General features: G+C 45.8%; 1 protein-coding gene across 1 annotated transcript in view; it reads left to right on the top strand.

The window, feature by feature from the left end:
* DAGLB (diacylglycerol lipase, beta) overlaps window positions 1-12905 on the top strand; it is a 49527-nt gene that overhangs the window by 22273 nt on the left and 14349 nt on the right. The window contains exons 3-7 of the mRNA XM_006859861.1: window positions 4692-4863; window positions 6010-6268; window positions 8242-8364; window positions 9443-9570; window positions 11820-11946. Coding sequence (XP_006859923.1) covers window positions 4692-4863; window positions 6010-6268; window positions 8242-8364; window positions 9443-9570; window positions 11820-11946 — 809 coding nt within the window. The remainder of the gene's footprint in view (window positions 1-4691; window positions 4864-6009; window positions 6269-8241; window positions 8365-9442; window positions 9571-11819; window positions 11947-12905) is intronic.

Below are 12905 nucleotides of genomic sequence, written 5' to 3'. Positions count from 1 at the left end.
AGATGGGTATGTATTTTGGTATTTTTTATGCTTTCTGATTGCCTCCAGGTAGATGTGATCAGGAAATGGGCTTCCCTTTTCACTCTTCTTCTTGAGAAATTTCAAGATGCCACTGTTGGTCATTTTGACGTAACTTAGGATTTAATTTTGACCTATTTCCTTTTTTGTCTGCTTGTCCCACTCCACAATCCCCATTAAGGCCCCTTTTCTAGTTATAAACAGTTCAGGGCCAGCTGTGGTTGTTTGGTTGTAATTGGAAACTGTCTTTAAATTTTAAGGAGATCTGTGCGCATAGGTAGTAGAACCCTCCAAGGGTGGGGCTGGGGTGCCCACTAGCTCAAGCACCCCTATAGTCACCCGAATGGAGGTGCGCAGACAGCAAGGGACCAGTGAATAGCTACCAAAAGAGAAGAATGTCCACACCTTTATTTCTGCGGTTCTGCCAGACGTCTGTGGCCACTCCAATCCTTCCCCTGCTTGGTCTCACCCAAGATGGCAGCTTCTCAAGCAGCTGAGCATCTTGAATTAGAAAGCAATGGATTTCTTGCTTCTGCCACAAATTCCCCCAGCTGTAAGCCTTCCAACCTTTTAAATTTTCCTTTATATGTGGTTCAGAGTTCTGGGACCATCCCCTGAGTCTGCTTGGTTGCAGATTCTGTGTTGTTGCTGGCGGAGCTCCTTTACTGCACTTCCACCCAATCCGCCATCTTGTTTGTTTCTCTCAGGAAGCATTTAAACAACCTAAGGGCACATTCTGCAAGTCTGTCTCCTCTGGCGTCCAGCATACAGCCTTTCTCTTTCTATGAGTCTTGAGTACTCCACTGCGCCCTCTCTCCATGTCCTCATCTCTGCCTCCATCTCTGGTGTCACTGCTTCTTTGGATAGGGTCCCATATTCTGCTCATGTTTCTCCCTTGAGAGTCCTAGGGTCCTCTGTTCCTGGAATGTAAGGTTAAGTACTACCCCCTTTATGTTACAAAACTTCTACCTTTACAGTTGTGACAATCTCAATTAATCATGATAACAGTTACTCACTATTGAATCATAAAAATCTCATCCCCATCTCCTTTCACCAGATCTGTCTAGACAAGATGAATACTATTCCTTGGGGATTCTGTCTTCTCTCGCACACTCTGAAATTATACCTCCTCTTGAAAACTTGTAAGCTAGTCACTCCGTGCCTTTACAGCTCCCCTCCTCCCCCATATTAGGTAGCCAATGTGTTAGTTGCCCATCCCTACTACAGTCACAGAGTCCTGGTGTGGTTCTGTGGGTTAATGCTCCAGACTGCAAAGTCGTTTGAACTGCAAGGTTGGTGGTTCAAGCTCACCAGCTGCTCCTCAGAAAACCTATACAGAGTCACTATGGGTTGAAATCGACTCAACAACACTTCACAACAACAACAGACAAGGGACATCAATATTCATTAACATTATTTCCCTTCTTTTACCCAATCAGACTAAGAGCAGGCTAATTTTTAAATTGATAATTTTGTATGGCCTGCAAATGATATTATAAATATTGGCAAAAGAAAAGGTTCCCTACCCCTGCTATAGGAGTCCTGATGTGGTGCTGTGGGTTAATGTGTCAGGCTGCAAAGCCGTTTGAACTGCAGGGTCGGGCGGTTCAAGCTCACCACCTGCTCCTTGGAAACTCTGTACAGGGTCACTAGGGGTCGGAATCGACTTGACAGCACTTAACAACAACAATAACAACCAACCCCCTGCTATAGGGAGAAAGATGAGGCTTTCTAGTCCTGTAAAGATTTACAGCCTTGGAAACCCTGTACAGGGTCTTTAAGAGTTGGAACTGACTCAGTGGCACTCAATAACTACGTATACACGCAGCTTTTGTGTGTGCGTGTGTTTGTGTGGGACACACACAAACATTTTCTTCCATGTCTTGTTTCTTTTCTGGAACCATATTCAGAATAACTCTATTGCTTGACCTGTTGCTGTCGAGTTGATTCTGACTCACAGTGACCCTTTAGCACAGAGTAGAACTGCCCCATAGCATTTCCGAGGCTGTAAGTCTGTACCGAAGCAGAATGCCTCACCTTTCTCCTCGGAAGTTTAAACTGCTGTCCCCTCAGTGAGCTGCCCACCACTTTAACCAGTGCACCTCCTGGGTTCCTGAGTATTACACAGTGTTGTTGTGTGCCAGCAAGTCGGTTCTGACTCAGCAGCCCTGTCTAGGGTTTTTGAGGCTGTAAATATGCACAGGAGCAGACAGCCTCATCTTTCTCCCGCTGAGTGACTGGTGAATTTGAACTGCTGGCCTGGCGATTAGCAGCACAAACTGTAACCCACTAGACCACCTCCATTCCTTTATTATTATGCAATAACTGATTTTGTCTTGATGTGGAACAGTAGAATAAGCACTGGACTGTTAATCATAAGGTTGCTGGTTTAAACCCACCAACTGCTCCCAGAAAACTCATAGTCAGTTGCTCTGAATCAAAATCAACTCAGTGGCACTTAACAACAATAGCAACATATGTACGCATTATCAGGGACACGGTTAGAATGACTTTGTAAGATTTTGTCTTTGTGCCAAAAAATGAGGCTTATGTTAGCTTCCGCACAAAATACCACACACTGTGTAACTTCCAGCAACAGCTGTATACTGTCTCCCAGTTCTGGAGGCTGAGGGGTCTGGATTCAGGTGTCAGCAGGGCCACAGGGCCGCATGGTCTCCGAACGTTCTAGGGGAAGATCCTTGTGTCTCCTGGCTTCAGGGAGCTCCAGCATCCCTTGGCTTGTGGCTGCTGCCTTTGCCTCCCCATTGCCCTCTTCCCTCTGCATCCGTCTGCATCTCTCCTCTTGTTCAAGGTCAACAGTCAGAGTAGATTAAGGCACCTTACTCTGGAAAAACCTCCTGTCAACTGTCACATCTGTCTAGACCCTCTTATTTCCAAACAGGGTGACATTTACAGGGACCAGTAGGTAGGACTTCAGCATATCTTCTTGGGGGACCCAGTCAACCCTTAGAAGAACCTCACATTTGAATTTTTTAAAAAAGCTTATTTTTTGGAGATTGTAAGGAATTTTCTTAACAAATTATTGCTTTGATCTCAGATTTTTTTCCAATCAGTTTTTTCATACAATTGCTTTAGTTTTCATTATGTGGTATTTTTATGTTACTTAGATTCGTGCTTATCATACTTCTTCTCCAAGGGAAGAGAATTGCAGTTTTATATCAAGAAGAGCACCCACACAGGCCTCCACTGAGACTTCGATCTGTTTCACAAATGCAGACCCACCGAGCTTTATTGTGCTCTGCAGATAATTGCGTTTTGTTTCAAATGGAAGGTCTGTGGCCACCCTGCATTGGGCAAGTCTAGCAGTGCCTTTCTTCATTTAGCTTGCTCTGTGTCTCTGTCCCATTTTGGTCATTCTCGCAGTATTTCAGCCTTTTTAAATAGGCGGCAGTATTGTATAGACATCATTTTTATGTGTATGGTGACTTGCTTCATTGTGACATTTGTATTACTCTGGTGACGTGGAATGGAACCCGTACTATCCCCGAGGCACACTTAGACTTTTGTACCTGTTAGGCATCTATTCGTGGCCTTACACCTCAGAATTGTTTGGCTCTGGAAGGTGAGGCCCACATGGCATTAGTGAGACTAAGAGCCAGGCTATATGGACCTGGGTTGTGTCTTAGCAAGAAGCTGTGGAGCTTCTCTGAACCTCAGTTTTCTTGTTTGAAAAATGGTAGCAATGATTACCTCGTACTCTTGGTAAGGATGAAGGAACAGTGGTGGGAAAGTGTTTGGGATGGTGCCTTGAACAGATGGTAGAGCTTGTTCTCCATGCTGCTAGAACGTGGAAACCTGTTGTCCCAGCGTGATTGCTAATAGCGCCACTGTGTAGACACGCAAGGAAACCACAGAAGAATTCATGCATCTGAATTATGGTGTTGGAGGAGAATATAGAAAGTACCATGGACTACCAGAAGAACAAACAAATCTGTGTTGGAAGAAGTACAGCCAGACTACTCCTTGGAAACCAGGATGGTGAGACTTCGTCTCTCATATTTCAGACATGTTATTAGGAGGGACCAGTCCCTGGAGAAGGACATCATGCTTAGTAAAGTGGTGGGTCAGCGAAAAGAGGAAGACCCCAATGAGATTGGTTGGCACAGTGGCAGCAGCACTGGACTCAAGCATAGCAATTACAAGGATGGTGCAGGGTCAGGCAGTGGTTTTGTTCTGTTGTGCATAGGATCTCTGAGTCGGAACCTACAGTAACAACAGATGCTCAAAAGTGTCCCAATTTGGATAGACTATATAGTCGTGGTGTAGCACTGTAGGATTAGCACTGGACTGCTAACCATAAGATTGGCAGATCAATCCCATCAGATGCTTCTTGGAAACCCTATACAGTGTCGCTGTGAGTTGGAACCTACTTGAAGGCACTTAACAACAGCAACAACATATGATCACCCTAGTTAGAAACTAGTAGCGTCTTTAATCCCTAGGAAGTCTCAGAAGCCAGTCTGGGGTCTTCTGCCAGGCTTTCCACCCCTTACGTTGTCACTTCGATATCACTCATCTGTTACAAATAGAAAAGGTCAGGGTGGGACTGCTTACTGTGCAGCTGTGTGCTCTGCTTGCTGGACATTAATGGAGAGCTAGCTTGTGACCTCCAAGAAGGCCAGTGCCCAGTTGCAATCCTTTCTGTATTTCAGGAACCATCTGTAACCCTGGACCACGGAAATCGATGTCTAAGCTGCTCTACATCCGGCTAGCGCTCTTTCTGCCAGAGGTGGTCTGGGCATCTCTGGGGGCCACCTGGATAGCAGATGGAGTGGACTGTGACAAGACTGTTGTGAACGGCATCATTGCCACTGTCATTATCAGGTGAGGCTTTCCCTCATGTCACAAATACATTTGAGATGTCAGCAACACACCTTCCTGAGGAGCTCAGCTCAACTCAGCCATGCAGCTCCCCTCAAACGGCTAGAAGCCCGATTCTCTGAGTAAATCCAGAGGGTTTACAGAGATGCGCCTTTCTTTATTTGAGGGGACTTCAGAAAGTTTGTGGAAATACAATGAAAAGATACTGGAATTTTTCTATGAGCTTTGTGGAGTTTCCTTGTGCTTAAGAAAGAACCCATGTTGCTCTCACACGTGTTGTTGTGGTGTGCTCCCCAACCAATTCTCACTGGTCTGCACTCCCTACTTATGAGAAGCAGGAAAAGCTGAAGACCAAAACATGGTTTAAGCCTTTTCCAGAGATTTAGTGACATTCTTGTGTTATAAGACTCCGCATGTCTCCTGCCTTCCGTGGCACATGCATTCATGAGGTTGCGGTGCTTCCCCATCCAGGGTAGTCGGTAAACACAGGCAGACCGTGGAGATATTGCAGGTGTGGTTCCAGACCACCATGATGAAGCAGAGATCCCAACCCTGCAAGTCCCTTGCATTTTGCTGTCCCTGTGCATAGAAAAGTGATGTTGACACTAGATAGTGTGTGATAGTATGAGAAGAAAAGTGCGAAGTATCGTGAGCATGACCAAAGCAGGATATGGAGACACCAAGCGAGCACTTATGTTGTTGGGGAGATGGCACCAGTAGACGTGTTCAACTCAGAGTGGCCACAAACCTTCAATTTGTAAAACACCAAAATCTCTGCAAAGCGCGGTCCACCAAATCTGCCTGTAGCTGAGCATAAGGACAAAAGCTCTTCGGAATAGCCTGTGAGATGGCGATATTCTCTTGGTTTTAACAAGAGTTCCTGTATCCAAACAGGCCCTTCTTTCTTTTGTGGGCCTTGCCATTTACAGTTCTGCTTTTCACGGGGCCTGAGTTAGTTGTGGACATTTGAGGAACTTTCTAGAAGAAACGAGTGGCTTGCTTCATCCAGGTTCTAGGATATCCACAGCCCTCCTCAGGAACTGGATCCTCCATGGTGAATGTGCTAACAATGAGCTCCAAGGAGGGTGGTTTGGGCTCTAGGCACCTGCGTGTGGGCCCCTGCTCACCATTCCTCTCTCTGTTTTCCAGTTGGATCATCATTGTCTCTACTCTGGTCACCATTTTCATTGTCTTTGACCCACTGGGGGGCAAGATGGCCCCCTATTCCTGTGCTGGCCCCAGCCACCTGGATAGTCATGACTCAAGCCAGTTATTGCATGGCCTCAGGACAGCGGCTACAAGTCTGTGGGAGACCAGAATCAAGCTTCTGTGCTGCTGCGTGGGGGACGATGACCACACTCGAGTTGCTTTTTCGAGTACGGCAGAGCTTTTCTCAACCTACTTTTCAGTAAGCCAGAGGGCTCTGCTGGGGTCTCTTTCTCCTGTTGAAGGAAATGCCTCTTGTGTGAAGATGTGTGCACTGCCCCGAGTCAGGCCCCCGTTCACAGAAAACCCCGCGTGAGCACTTGTGGTCTTGAGGTTGGTGGGGGGTGATTGGAGGTCTTCCACCAGGGATGGTTTCTCTGGGAGCAAATGTACATTTTCAGATGCCCCCCTTTCTGGTTGGTGCATCTTGTTTATTATACTGTGAGGCTTTTGTGTTTGCTCTGAATGAATAAAATAAAGCAATGGAGTGCAGTGGAGTGAGCATCTTCACCACAGTGTCGGTGAGGGAACAGTGAGGCCATCAGCTCCACAAAGATTCACTGTCTCAGAAACCCTGCAGGGCAGCTCTACTCTGTTCTATGAGTCGGATTCGACTTGATAGCAGTGGACTTCGTACACGAGAGCAAGCCCTGGTAGTGTAATGGTTAAAGTGCTTAGCTGCTAACCCAACGTTGCTGGTCCAAACTCACTAGCAGCCACTCCTCAGGAGAAAGATGTGGCAGTCTGCTGCCATTGAGATTCACAGCCTTGGAAATGACATGGGGCAGTTCTGCCTGTAAGGTCTCTGTGAGTCAGATTCCACTCAGTACCTGTTGGGTGGGTCTCTGGTACATTTTGGGAGCCAGTTGCCTCCTGCGTCCAATTGGTTGGTGCTTAGCAGATACAGGCGTGGGCAGTGTCACTGTGCACCCAAGGTCGTATTGGACAGTGTCCTCTTAGGACTCTATTACATTAGAAATGACGGCATGTTCTGTTTCTAAAGGAGAGCGTGACTCTGTTGTTGCGGTGCAGAAGCATGGCATCATCCGATAGCAAATGCTCTGGTGGTGTGGAGTGCTCTTGTCTCTCACTCCCAGCATGTGACTGGGTCTTTGCCATTGTGTTCTCTGGACGGCTGCTCTTGGCTTCAGTGTGAAGAAGAAGGAAGGTCAAGCAGAGTTCTGACATCCTGTACACCTGCCTGAGTCTCTGTCTCCGTGTCTGGTACCATCTGGCTTCACACCATCCAGGGCTGATCCTGTAACCCAACACTAGGCTACAGGCCAAAGCCCATAGCCCCCAGTTGGGATCAGAGAAGTGTGACCTAGAAATGACATCCAATAAGGGCTATGACTTCCTCTTTAGAGCATTCAGAAGAAGGATGAAGAACAAGGCACAGTCCTCTCTAGTGAGTTCAAGGTTGGTGGGTGTGGCTCAGAGTTGAAGTCAAAGGACAAGGACAGGCTCAAAGGCAACCTCAGGAGGACTAACTCCGTTGTTCCGTTTGTCTTGGGATTCTGTTTGGGGCTTGCTGCACCAATCTCATCAGTGCCTGCCACAGACTCTGCTTCAATGAAACCTTTCTAGAATCTTGAGAAAGGAGAGTATAAATGTGGGTTCAAATTGGCTGTGACTATACAGAAGGAGGTTTCTCCATTTAGTCCCTGATCTTACAGAGGATTTGAAGGAGGTTAAATATAGCCAAGTCACATGAAGTGAAATTTTAAGAGATCAGCTCATTGTAAGTTCTCCAAAGGGTTTGTAAGGAGGCCTGATGGTGCCATGGGCTAAGCACTGAACTGTTCATCGCAAGGCTGGCAAGCTGCCCCACGGGAGGAAGATGAGGCTGGGTACTTCTAGAAAGATTTGCAGCCTCGAAAACTCTCTGGGGCATTCTCCTCTGTCCTGTAGGGTCTCTAGAAGTTGGAATCGACTTGACAGCAGTGTGTTTGTTTTTCTTTAGTGGATTTGTATGAGGGAGAGAGAGTTAAAAAATAAAAAAACACTAATATGTAGAAGGGGTCTTTTAAAGACGTGCATTTAAAAAAATTCCTTTGTTCATATATGTGCATTGGTGTGTGTGTGTGTGTGTGAACTCTATAACAGTGAATTTTCTGGAACATGTTGGTAGTTTCTGATGGGTTTTTTGATGAGCCCTTGTGGTTTCCCATCCAGGACACGGACCTGGTGCCCAGCGACATCGCGGCGGGTCTCACCCTTCTCCATCAGCAGCAGGATAACATCCGAAATAAACAAGAGCCTGATGAGGTGGTCACCCATTCCCCAGGGGCCTCCCAGGTAAGCCCCCACTTCTGGTAGATCAACACCTGCCTATCGATTTCCAGAAGTCTGCAACTGGCAAGCAGTGATTTCAGTGGCACCTGGCTCCTGTGGGTTGTAATTGGTCACCTGAGGCTGAAGCATCTCCCCTTGCCTGGGGTTCAGGTAGCGGAGCACGTTCCTGCCCCTTTCATGGTGTCTTCACAGCATTCTCAGTGAAGAAGTTGTTAGTTGGATGCTACATATCAGAAAAATGCCCCCTGGGAGGGGCCTGGGTCTCCCAGGGTATGTTGACTGTCTTCCCCTGAGCCCAGGAAGAGGAACTGTTGAGGTTTGTCAAGTGTTTGCTTGGATGCTTCGGAAACAGAAAATTGCTCAGAGACTGCGTGTCTTTTCCTGCCTCTTATTAGAACCCCCGGTCATACACCTTAGGGCAGGAAATCCCCAACGTATTTCCCCAGGAGTCAGAAAGTGCCATTAGGTATCCCTGCTGCATTGTCATCTCAGCCTGCGTTCAAGGTCCCACTTATCCTGTGGACATCATCTGAGAGGCCTGTCCCTTGAGTGGAGACTCAGGAATTAGAGTTCAGATTGTAGTTTATCTGTCTTCTCTGTGATGTCATTAGGAGCTGTTGAGTTGGCTCTGACTCACAGAGACCCCATGCACAACAACAAAACACTGCCCGGCCCTGCACCATCCTCACAGTCATTGCTATGTTTGAGCCCATTGTTGCAGCCACTGTCTCAGTCCATCTCACTGAGGGTCTTCCTCTTTTTCACTGACCTTCCCCACTTTACTAAGCAAGACATTCTTCTCTAGGGACTGGTCTCTTCTGATAACGTGTCGAAGTACATGAGGTGAAGTGTGGCCATCCTCACATCTAAGGAATGTTGTTGTTTTTAAGTGTTGTTGAGTCGGTTCCGATCCCTAGCAACCCTGTATAAGGTTTCCAAGGAGCAGCTGGTGAGCTTGAACCGCTGACCTTGCATTTCAAACAGCTTTGCAGTCTGGCGCATTAACCCACAGCGCCACACCAGGACTCTACTTCTAAGGAATAGGGTCCCTTAAACACAAAGCTTTTCCCTTGTCTTCCAGGAAGCGGATTTGGATGCAGAATTAGAGAATTGCCGTCACTACATGCAGTTTGCAGCCGCTGCCTATGGTTGGCCGCTCTACGTCTACCGAAACCCCTTCACAGGGCTCTGCAAGATTGGTGGGGATTGGTAGGTAGAGACACTCAGACATTCATCTGCCTCCTAGATGTGCTTGCTGGGGTGACTGCTTTTCCTTCTGAAGAAAACTTAGGAAACTATTTTTAAAAAAAGAGAAAGAAGAACTTTCTATTTTGAAGTAGTTCAAAGAATTCTAAGAATAGTACGGGGAACTCCCACATGTGTCCTTTCTCCAGAGTTAAAGGTTGACTCATTCTTGTCACATATGCCACGTCACTCACTCTGGAGATAATTTCGTTTTCCCCTGCACCATTAGAGTTTTGATGCAGATAATCATGCCCTTTATCCATAACTGCTTCCACACGAATTTCCTAAATACAAGGACATTCTCACACCTAGAGAGCAGTTGTAAAACCCTGGAAAGTTAGCAGCGATCACTAGCTAGTGTATTGTTCTTTATGCAGACTTTTTTCCAGTTGTCCCAATAGTGTCCTTTATAGCAAGTTTTCATTCAATCCAGGATTACACATTACGTTGAACTGTCGTATCTTCTTGGTCTCCTCCAATTTGGAACAGCCCTTCAGACAGTCTTTCTCTTTGTTGCTGTTGACATTGTGAAGAGTGCAGCCTAGCTCCTATGTGGAATGCCCACCGTTTGCTCTTGTCTGGGGGTTTTCTCGTGATTAGAGTCAAGGCAGGCAGTCTGGGCAGAAATGCTCTACAAGGAGTGTGTGTCCTCCTTCGTGTGTCGTGTCTGGAGATGCACAATGGCTAAATAAAGTAAGCAGCTGTGAATCCACGCTGATCATTTGGTTAAGATGCCTGCCTGCTTTCTCTACACAAGACTTGTGTCTCTTCCCTTGTAAAGAAGAAGCTGTCTTTGAGGAGCTACTTTAAAACCATGTGACAGTCCTGTTCTTTAAACTTTCATCCAATAGTTTTAGCATCCCTCAGTGATTCTTGTCTGAATCCCATTAGTATTAGGATAGTTACAAAGTGGTGGGGTTTTTTTCCTAATGCCGTCAGTTCTTTAATGTTGTAAAGAAGATCTTTCAAGATCAAAAGGGTAACATTTGCCCAGGGAGAATGCTCCGAAGGCAGGAAGGGACAGGAAAGAGATGAAGGAGAACAGGAACCCCAGGGAGGAAGTGAGAAGAGTGTTGCTACATTGTAGGGATTGCTGTCAGTGTCACCAAACAGAAGGCGTGTTTTTAAGTTGTTGAGCAGAAAACCAATTTGTTATCTAAACATTCACCCAAATCACAAAGTTAAGAACAAAAAAGAGCTTTTCCTCCCTTGGTAATTAGTATCAGTGTGAATTCATAGCTTCTTACTTTGTTAAATGGGTTGTAACTTATTGTTGTTCATTTTGTGACAATACTTATTTCATGTCCCACAAACTGGATGCCATGTCTTTTTGATGTGTTCCAAACATCTTTTGAGAGCTTCCTTGTATTTTAACATAACATGATGTTACAGAGATCACTAAGCCTGTTGTATTTTCCCTGAAATTGCTTCTCTAAGGTCTACGCTTTGTTTAGTGTGGAGAAAGCAAAACTTGAGTGGCCTGTGCACCCATGCTTCTGGGCAGTGAACAGAGTTGGGGGAAACAGTTACGGTGTCTTCAGATTGTACTTATTTTTAAAGTTGTAAATTTAAAGTGATGCCTTTCCATCTCGATGAGAGTCTCAGTCTAGTCTTGCATTCTCCCATAGTGTGTCTCCGCTTCCTCCCACCAGGTGGACCTAGCACCCTACAGCAGCAGAGCACGGTCCTCATGCTCAGCCCTGAATACTCACAGAGGAGTTTCAGAACTGCTGTAGCCACATGACTACCAAAAGCTACAGGGGGCTTCATAGTGTTGGAGCTTCTTCGTTTGCAGTTCTTTCTGTGTTTAGACACGCATTCTAAAGCTACTTGGGTTAGTTCTTTTTCATTTGTTTATTTTTTCAGTGCAGTTTTGCTTGCCATCCTTTGAAATGGTTTGATTTATTTACATCTGTTGGCATCCAGTTCTAGGGTCTTGCCCATTCCTTGTTGATAAAATTTACTTTTTGGATGTGTAAAACATTAACAAGACTCCAGAAACAAAATGCTGACAAAAGGTACATATTGAAAAATACAAGAGGCTTTAAGAAGTTTGTGGAAGAATTCCTTTATCTTTTCATTCCATTTTCCCACGAGCTGTTTGAAACCCCCTTGTATTTGTCTGTTAGTCAGATTGAGTCCTTGTCCTTGTGTTTGCTGGGGAACCATGATGGTGAGGTTGGTCAGTAGCTCTTCCGCCCCCCTTTTTTCAGTTGCAGAAGCAGAACCACTGAATACGAGTTGGTTGGAGGTGATCAACTGAACTGTCATTTTGGCTCCATCCTGCACACGACGGGGCTGCAGTACCGAGATTTCATCCACATAAGCTTCCATGACAAGGTATGCAAGAGGCGTAACATGTTCAGTACTTTTCCCGTTCTGTTTAGAATCAGACATTGGTTCTTCCCTCAGATCCTTATAGTCCATTGAAATTCTGATGCAATTTATAAAGTGTTCCCCCAGAGAAATGTGCATAACCATACATACACAAACACACACCCTGAGGTTTACTTGTGACTTTGGGCCCACCCATGTCCATGGATCCATATTGACCCAAGTTTAACCTAAGAGAGAACAAAACCTCGGTGATTGCTAAGTCAGTTGGCCTAACATAGCATAGTCCACAAAGTCAGTGTTGTACATAGTTGTGATGAGCAGCAACTGGGGTTTTAGAAACTAGTGAGTGAGGGGGTAAGATAGAATCCCCACTGAATAGTTTTCCTCTTACCCAGATGGGTCTCTGGTGATGATGGGGATGGGATTTTGTCATTCATTTGTGAGTAATTGTTTTCAGGACTAATGACGGTGGTCATAACTGTAAATGTAGACGAGGTGAAACCAAAGTGGGGAGCAGTGAACCTGTCATTTCAGAAACAGAGGACCCTAGGACCATCAAAAGGGAAGAGCATGAGAGGAGCGAGGGATCGTAACCAGGAAAATGGTGACAACAGAGATGGTGGCAGAGGTGATGGCATAGAGAGACAGAGCAGCAGAGGACTCCAGGTCCATGGACTGAGAAAGGCAGTGTGCCTGCAGGCAGGAGGCACATTTAAATGAATGGACATTTAAATGAGTAACATATTTTCAGCGTATTTGATGTGGTATGTGCACATCAAAAAAAAAAAAAAGAGGGGGTGGGTAATAGAGGTCAATACTGTCAGCTGATGGTACATGGATGGGACTGTAAGTACTGCAATGATTGGATGAATATAAAACTGGTGATCTGCCCTGTAGACCTTCACTCAATTCATAGTAAACTGGTGATCTGCCCTGTAGACCTTCACTCAATTCATAGTAAA

The sequence above is a fragment of the Chrysochloris asiatica genome, unplaced genomic scaffold (genome assembly GCF_000296735.1).
Source record: "Chrysochloris asiatica unplaced genomic scaffold, ChrAsi1.0 scaffold00034, whole genome shotgun sequence".
Taxonomy (NCBI): Eukaryota; Metazoa; Chordata; class Mammalia; order Afrosoricida; family Chrysochloridae; genus Chrysochloris; species Chrysochloris asiatica.
This window is presented reverse-complemented; position numbering and strand designations above follow the sequence as displayed.